At 46.9% G+C, this 9,091-nt stretch overlaps 2 protein-coding genes across 2 annotated transcripts; one reads left to right on the forward strand and one right to left on the reverse strand.

Annotated features, from left to right (window-relative positions):
• Positions 1-4,691: 4,691 nt before the first annotated feature.
• LOC128727973 (PSME3-interacting protein) lies at positions 4,692-5,718 on the reverse strand. Its single transcript, XM_053821843.1, has 4 exons — positions 5,622-5,718; positions 5,446-5,544; positions 5,167-5,327; positions 4,692-5,096 (listed from the first exon to the last, which is right to left on the reverse strand). The coding sequence occupies exons 1-4, from the start codon at positions 5,716-5,718 to the stop codon at positions 4,692-4,694; spliced, it is 762 nt and encodes a 253-aa protein (XP_053677818.1).
• A 785-nt stretch (positions 5,719-6,503) lies between these two features.
• LOC128731828 (tubulin-specific chaperone E) lies at positions 6,504-8,763 on the forward strand. The gene is made up of 5 exons (XM_053824974.1): positions 6,504-6,584; positions 6,676-6,776; positions 6,905-7,279; positions 7,351-8,060; positions 8,149-8,763. Exons 1-5 carry the CDS (start codon positions 6,504-6,506, stop codon positions 8,442-8,444), a joined length of 1,563 nt encoding a protein of 520 aa, XP_053680949.1. The 3' UTR covers positions 8,445-8,763.
• Positions 8,764-9,091: the final 328 nt, after the last annotated feature.

Raw genomic sequence — 9,091 nt, forward strand, 5'->3', positions numbered from 1 at the left:
GTCGAGAAAGCTTCTCTGGCGCGTAATTAACGATTTTTGGATGGGTGGTTCAAAAATTCAAAACACCACTGAAAGGCACGTTGCTCATCGCAAAAAATTAAACCAAAACCATTAAAAATATTGGCAATTGATCGTTCATACACCATGAAGCAATTGTGTGAACTAATTAAAATCATTAAACAAAATTATCAACAAGGTAACATTTCAAAGGCTTTACGAAACCATTTTTATGGCATTCGGGTTGGGCTCACATGATACAACTTAAAAGATTGCTTCTCAAGTGCGAATTCTCGGTAACTCGGTCTCGGCAAGCTACTGAAGGACCGGAAATAAGATAAGATAAGAAAATACCTCGTACCTTTTTAATACACATTTTTCTTAGAAAACCCTCCATCCCTTGTCACAAGCGTAATCGGTCATCGGAACTGCCGCCGGGGCCATCAGATCGCACTTTTCGCCCTTCCGCGGTTGGTGCTAAATCCATTCTCCCGATTTGCATTTTGTTTGAAGGGAAGAAAATTGTGCCCCAACCGCATGCAGAGGTGTACGTACACGCCCCGTCAACCCTTTGTGCATGGGTGTGTGCGTGCGCTCGATCGAGTTGTGGCTTGTGTATTGTCGAAACGATCATCGAAACTATCCGCGCTCGTTGGCAGAAACTATCGAACGATCGTCCGGCGATCCCGCGAGACGGTCCGCGGGTAGGTCAAATGAGTCTTTTCTTTCTCACTCACATCCCGGAGTCTCTCTCTTTTTCTGGCTCCATCGCTTTCTCACTCTTTCTCTCTCCGGCAAAACCCCAAGCAAAGGGCAATCGAGAGGAACTCTTCGTAATTAGTACAAGTGTTTCCCACAGCATAACAACAAAAGGCATTGGATCTTCCCTTTAACAATCGTACACACACAGATACGTTTACACGGGGCGCGTCCAGAATGCTTTGTACGCACATAGTGCATCTCAGGGGGAGGGAGCTCTTAAAAGTGGAGCACAACTACGAGCTACATTGCAGGGTGCGTTTGGCGATCATTGATCGATCAACCCCCGCGGCAACATCATTTGCGAGAGCACGTACGCGAAAACGGTTTAGTGGAAACACCAACCCGCTGATGCTCGAGGCGATTGAACGCCGAAAAAAGAGCGACATAAAAGCCATGTGGCCCCCACTCACGTCTTATATGCCATGAGATAATTTGCGATTTATTAACCACAGCAAAATGGAGTCATGAAAACCCGCTCAAACTCAGCATTTTCCATCGCACTGTGACCGGAAGCGACTGTTGATCCTCCAAAAAGGGGCACCAGCACATCTGGAACATAACAACCGACGACGATCACGCGGTGCGTTTACACTCGCTGATTGAGTCTTCGCGGTATGAATGGGAGAGGAAAGAGTATAGAGAGAAGAAGAAAAAAAAACGCCTCGATCGTGTGCTCGTGTGGGGGTGTGTGCGTGCGTGCATCATGCTATCTGGAAGGTTTACGGTGGGACTACTACTAATTCCGTGCCTTCGCAAACGTAACCTCAAACACGATCGTGATCGAAAAACGTCAACCCGCTGCACCGTGCGTGGATCGCGAAATAGTGCAGCTCTCTCGTACACTCTCCCCCCCCCCCCTCCACTGCTGCTACAGCACGACCCGTTTCACCCCCGTGATGCAAATATGATGCCAGCCCATCCAGCACTAACGGTGAGCGCGCGTGTGTGTGTGTGTTTGTGCAATAGGGAGGGGGGCGTACGCGTCACTCACACAACCGCACACTGTGACACCCGCATTCGATGGCGAGAGCAGTTTGGTTTTGGTTGCTTCTTTTAGCTGTGAATTAAAAAGCCACCATCGGTGAGTGTGTGTGTGTGTGTCCGTATGTGTGATTGAAGAAGGGGCCATGGAAGGGAGCCCCACAAGCGCCATATATATACATTCCCAGACACGTTTCCAGGGGCACAATTGAAAACGCCAGTGCGCACATTATGATGCACGATGCACACACACACACACACGCTCACACCCGCCCAACAATGGCCAGCTTGGCACGCACGCACATACACACGCGCGCGCGACCTCGTCGTCGCTCTCGCTCTCTCGCACGGCGCCATGTTCGAGCGGTGCCTCTCGCTCTGCCCAACGATTTCGATCCCGATGGAGAAGATTATAGCAGCAGCGCTTTCTACGCTCCGTACGCTGCATGGATTCCGTGCCACACACACGCACACACATACACACGAGATCCGAGACATTTTCCTTCCTGTCGTGAACCTGGCCCGGCGCACACATTTTTTTCTTCGGCTCGATTTCACTCACATCTTGGATTCACGGCACAATTGTGCGCTGTTCTAAGCAGCCTACTTGGCGTTTTAATCAAAAACATGCATACGTACACACTCACGCACATACACATACCGACGCACAAAGAAAAGGAAGGAACGGGGTTTGACCTGCGGACACCATGTGATGGGGCCGGGGATTTTTTTTTGAAAAGGAAAATAAAACGCTTCACAACGGTGGCCACCACGGGGGGAAGAGAATTATTGCGGAACGCAGGGACCCTCTGGGCTCGCAACGCCACGGAAAGATCGGGTTGGTAGGCGTTGCCTGTCGGCGCGGCCGGAATTCACGTTCCCTCCCCGCCTCCCCACCCCCTCGTACGGGCCACACGATGCCAACACGCACACTGACTGCGGGGGCCAACACACTACGCAAATGACGACACGGTGTGTTGGAAACGGGGTCGAAGGAGGACGATGATGCGATGATGGTGGCTGAGCGCGAGGAGTCCAGCGCTGCTGTTCCGTTTCGATTCCACACCCGATGAAATATATCCCCACATGAGCACTGAAACGATGGGTTGTGCACTTTATTTCCACCGCACGCTTTGTTCACTCTACATTTGGCGAAAAAAAAAACACACACGGCAGGAAACGGGAGAAATTCAACGAAAAAAAACAAGCACGAGAAAGCACCTCTGCTGTTCTTCTACCAAGAGCGCTAGCAGAGCATAATACCATTACCACTGTCGATTTGCACACAAATCGGAAACATAGTTACGCTGAAGTTTCAGTTTTCACCTTCCTGCGGCACACAGTTGGCGGTGACGGAAAGATCATCGCACCAAACGATCGAGCGGTCACACACGCACGCACTTGGCGAGGCCAAAACGCGATGATGCCAGCATCTTGTTTTACCTTGTTTAGATCAGCGCAATTAACACGCGGCACAGGCACAACACGGCAACAACACAATAAAAAAAATAGACGGCAGCCACTTCTAGCGAGGATACCGAGAGAATTTCGGATAAGCGTACCCTTTGATGTTTGACCACAATTCGTTCGACTCGAAAAGGGTGATGCGTCTGAGGCTGGCTTCGGGTCGGGCTGCTCTGACATGAACGAAAACATGACAGCGAGAAAACACACCTTACTGCAAGGATACACATCTGCCACTGGTGGGTAGAGGGAGCAGTGTGACACACTCTGGCGCACACTCCTGATGTGCTGTCATGACTACTGACTGGCTTTTTCAAATCGAATGGGAAAAACATGTTGAATAAATGTAAAACTAGTAGAGCAATCGATCTAAATGAAATGGACCTGCTTTTTAGTTCAGAGGGAACAGAAAATTACTTTTTCTACATACGATTGCAGCTCCCAGTACCAGCATTTTTCAATTAATTCTAGTACAGCCTGATCTTATTATAGCAAAATTTAAATTATAAATGCTGTCTTTTTGGTTTTAAGTTCAATTATAATTCATCAATTTGGTAATGTTGTTCTGAGATTCCATCCATCCGTATTCCCAGGGTATTGATCGTTAGCTCTCATCAACGGGGGGTTGTATATTTTATCCTTGGTGAGCCTCGTTTAGCATCTGAGATTCCTTGATTTAAGTCGCGAAGCTTCGGCTGGGCTGCATTAGAATCCATGTCTTGCATTTCCCAGCACAAGGATTAATCTAATAATTTCCCTCTAGGAATTTAATCCCAGCTGGTTCGAAATTGATTTTTTGGCATCTGAAATACCACTGACAGTGGTTACATAAGCGCTAGTACACTAGCAATTTTGCTCGATATGGTCAACTTAGTAGCCATACAAATGAAGGAAAAAGACATTTTTAGAGCCTTAGACATTCTACACTATAGAAGGAATACTCCGAAGAGTATTTTATAACAAACAGTTCAAATCATATTGAATTATTTTTATCTTTACGAGGAGTGTTAATTGATTTGAATCATCGTCATGATTCGATTGATTTACAGCGACTTTTTTGATATTCAGAATATGCTACGCAAGGATTTTTATATTGCTGTAAAAGAAATTGAAATTGTTTTAAATGTTATATAAATGTTGCTAGTCATATGCAACATATGGCTGGCACTGCATGTTAATCGTGTTCCAAGATGATCACGTATAAGTACTTGCATCTGTTAGTTCTTGTTTCAATTATTAAGAAGTGTTAACTATTTGTGGAAGATTTTCTTTTGCTTTGCATAAGATTGAAGACAATTACAAATAGTATAAATAAAATTGAATGTCACGGGTAGATTCTTAACGTTAGAAATGATGATTAACATGAACCTTTATTTCTCGATCAACAGGAACTGTAAATCAGAAGAAGCATCATAGTTTAATTGGAGTGTATTTTCCAGCCGAGATAAGCGCTCTGTAAAACGGAGCGCATCAATACCATATACCTATCATTTACCATCACAAGTTTTACGAATCTTTCGTCCAATCCAATCGTATTCTTGGCTGGTATCTACTTCCGAATCATTTGAGCTATTGTCGGAATCGGAATCGTCATCATCGTAGTTGTACGATCCCATGCCTGGTAGTATGCCGATGACACGCATGGCCATATTTGGACGTTTAGGTTTATCGTCGGCAGGATCTTGTTGGGCGGCGTTCGTTGTGTTGTTTGCAGCCTTCGCTGGTTCTTCGCTGCCAGGTTTCTCAGATGCGTTTTTGGACTCGCTCTGGTTGTTATCGGGTTCCAGTTTTCGCTTCCTTACAACTCCTGCCAATATTTGCTTCTGACTCAATCGATTACTGCTCATGGAAGGCTTCGCGGGTTTTGGTTTCGAAACATGCTGCTGTATTTGCTACAAATTGAAAACAAATGGTCTCTTACACGGCTGGTACATAGAGCGAATGTCAACTGCAAAGTTTTACCTCGTCCAACTGTTTCTCTTGAAGAGTTGCCACCTTTTCACGGAACTCGTTTAACATTTTTTGCTCTTCCATGTGTGCTTGCCGTTCCGCCTGCATACGATTTTTGTCAACCAAATCCAGAAACTCAACCTCATCATCATCCAAACCTTTGATCATATTTTCTGCTCGTACAAAAAATAGTGACAATTTGTTACACAAACCATACCCGAAAGTTAACCAATAATAAAATCGTTCGATAAAAGATGAACTATCCTTACAAGCAAAAATGAACGAACTTACTGAGCTTGTGAGCCTCCTCGAACTCGCTATCCTTCTTCTGTTTCTGCTCCTGCAGCCTTTCATATAGCGATCTGGGGTCGTACTCCTCCTCCGGGGCCTCTGTGGATAAAGTCACCATAATGGTTTACAATTTTATGTTCCTAATACCCCATCTTGGGATGGCAGACAAAACTTACCTATCGGTTGGTCGGCTGTTCTGACTTTTTCCCATTCTTCCTGCCGCTTACGGCGAGCTTCTGCGAGCTCCGTTTCAGTAACAAATCCGCTCGCCATATCGTGATACTAGCAGTGATATATTTTTTGCAGAATTTTCTTCAGAGGGATGAAGAGCAGGCGTAAGTAGAACACACACAAATCTGGACCGAAAATATTGACAAACTGGCAGCAGGCTGATAGAGACGTTTGTTTACATGCTGTGAGTTTGCAACCATGTAGGGCCAATTACACAGTGCTGCAATTAGTAATGTTGCATTTCGAGAAATTGTATGAAATGCTTATGCTTTATTTTGCAAACAATATCGCAATTAAAGGGAGCTTAAAAATCTTGATTTTTTTAACATAAATACATCGTAGTAAAACAATTGCGCAGCAATGCTATTTAACTTGTTTTGCAGTCATGTAGACGACTCAGTTTAAACAAACGAATCGGACAAACACCTTTATAATACCTTTTGCATCAGTAGCTATAATTTTGATAATTTTTCCCATAGCATTTGGGCGTTTTTGAGTATTTAAGTGAACATTTATAAAGAAATTACCAAACAAATGATGGACGTTCTTGCACAACGTCAAACTGACAGCTTTTTCCTTCGCCATCTCCCTCACTCTCACGACAGAAGATAGCAAAACATCAACTTTCCACCCCTTCAACCCCTAATGGCAGTGTTTTGCCTTTTTCTACCATCTGTCCGTTCCGTCATTGTTTTGTTGATTGCCCCATAACATCAACTCTTGCATCGAAATCGGGTTCGTGCATCTGCTTCGTCGACGGTGAATTTCTCGCAAAACGTGCACCGTTGCGTGGTTTGACCGCGGGTTCGGAGTGTAAATTCCTCGCAATGATACTGCAGAATCATCTCGAACGGGGTGTCCGCGTCAAAGTGGGCCAGCACTTCGGAACGATCCGATACGTGGGCGAGGTAAGGTCTAGCTAGCGCTGGATGAGGCCAACGTCGCACTGCGGATGTGTAACTTTCTGTTTTCATTTCCACTCGCCGACGTTTTTCGCAGGTACCAAATACGGAAGGCGAATGGATCGGTATCGAATGGGACGATCCCGAGCGCGGAAAACACTCGGGCAACATCAACGGGGTGCAGTACTTCCAGACAAGGTAATTTCGGTGGTGCGCACGAGAGCAGCATGACTCATCAACCGTGTCACCCTGTTGGATCGATCGACCGTGAACGTATATTTATTATTCGATTTTTTTTTCTCTTTATCCACGATATCTGTTTACAGATTGCCGATGTCGGGCTCGATGATCCGTAGCGAGAAGCTCACCAAGTTCCAAACGCTCGAGGAGGCCATCACCGAGAAGTACATCATGACCGAGGACACGGTGCGCATGGACTCGGAGATGATTCGGGCGGTGCAGAAGCAGCTGCAGGCGTCCGTGTTTGAGATCGTGGGCATGGAGAAGGTGGGCGGAAAGCAGAGCAACCTGCACCAGCTGGTGGACGTTTCGGTTCGGTATTGTCCCGTGAATGCAGCCGGAGCCCTGCGCAGCCTCGTGAACCTGCAGATGCTCGACGTGTCGTCGACGCTCCTGTGGAACTGGACCGTTGTTGCGAATATTGCCGAGCAGATCCCGACACTAAAGGAGCTGAATCTCTCGTGAGTAGCCCCAGGGACGGGGTTAGGCATTTTCGATACTGATGCGTCATTTCCCAACAAAATCGTTACAGCAACAACCGATTCGTTGATCCGTACGAGGAGCAGATCAGCGTTTTTGCGCAAAAATTCCAGAACATTCGCAAAATCATTCTTAAAAATTGTGCCCTCGGCTCGTGGACGGAGCTGGTCCGGTTGGCACGAATGTGGCCCGCCGTCGAGTTTCTCTCGCTGGAGGCAAATGACATACATTCCGTGGAGGACGAAGCGCCCTACTTTGTGGCCCTGAGCCGTCTGAAGATACTGGATCTGCAGAAAAACGCCATCCGCGATGTCGATTCGCTGCGCAACCTTGGCAAACTGCCGGCTCTCGAAGGCCTGTTCCTAAACGGGAACGGCATCCGGGAGTTGCGGTTCTCCGAGGACTGCCCGCACAACGAAAAAGTGGATTTGTTCCCGCAGTTGCGCTCGCTGTACCTACGGGATAACCCCCTGCAGGACCAGTGCGCCACGTTTAATGAGCTCGACAAGCTGGCCCATCTCGAACATCTCACAATCGATTCCGATCCAAGCGTGAGCTACGAGGAGACGGTCTCGCGTGTCGTTGGCTCTATCGGCGGGCTGCGGATGTTCAATCGGGCGGCGATATGCGAGAAGCTGCGGCGCGATTCCGAATGCGACATGTGGAAACTGTACGCGACCCAGTGGGCGGAAGTGCGCAACGATGCACAACGGCTGAAGGCGTTCTTCAAAACCCACCGGATGTATCCGCGCCTGATGGAACGTAAGTGAAAGCCACGTGCGCGACCTCACGCGTGATCGTAAATACCAGCGAGTCTCACCGCGACGGTTTCCTTTCCGTTCACTTTTAGGTCTGGGCAGTCCGGAACAGTTCCTGCCGGATACGCGCAAAGCAAGCAACATGATCAACCTGCAGCTGGTGAACGAGATGACGGCGCAGCGGCGCGAGAAGAAGGTCCCGAAGCGGATCAACCTGCACACGCTCCAGAATCTGATCGTGAAGCTGTTCGGGTTGCCGGAGAGCATGTCCTCGCTACAACTGTACCTGTTGGATCGGAAGCGTAAGGTGCGAATACCGCTCGACAACCACGGCAAGAGTCTCGATTTTTACTCCGTCGAGGATAACGACACGATCGCGTTTGAGTGAAGGAAGGATGCACCGACCGATCGACCCCTGTCGCATTTGCTGCACGTGATTGGATATTTAATACAAATTTTACGTATTACCGAGAGCTTCTCTTACCGTACGTGACACAACACTCCCTATGTAGTCAGATTGTTTTATACTCTCGTCACGTTTAATCCCGTTTGTTAAACACGCCTTTGCGGGCCTCCCCGAGGAGCAGCTGCAGCATTGCACCGTGATCGCGGATGCAAGTGTTCTTTTTTCTATTCAATCGTGTTTTTTTTATTTAACTCGAATTAAACCACAACAGCACATAGTGCGATGTGTTTGTTGTATTCAAAACAACTAGCTCTTTGTGTTTCTTGTTTTTTTAGATTTATGAGCTGATATCTGATGATCTACTTGAAAGAAAATAAAAGCTCGTCCATAGGAGGACTGCACGTCCTCCGTCTCTGGAACAGAAGACAATACAAACAAATATAGACCATTTCGTTTATCATTGTGAATTTTATTTCAGCATTCTCCGCTCAATCCCGCTGCTTCATAATGTTCTCGTTTAATACTTTTTTCATATTATCGCATATACCTTGTTAACTAATAACAGTATGTGTTTTTCTTCTTCTTCTTCTTGTTCTTCTTTTACTCGCTCCACGTGCGCTGTCCTTTCC

The sequence above is a fragment of the Anopheles nili genome, chromosome 2 (genome assembly GCF_943737925.1).
Source record: "Anopheles nili chromosome 2, idAnoNiliSN_F5_01, whole genome shotgun sequence".
Classification (NCBI taxonomy): domain Eukaryota; kingdom Metazoa; phylum Arthropoda; class Insecta; order Diptera; family Culicidae; genus Anopheles; species Anopheles nili.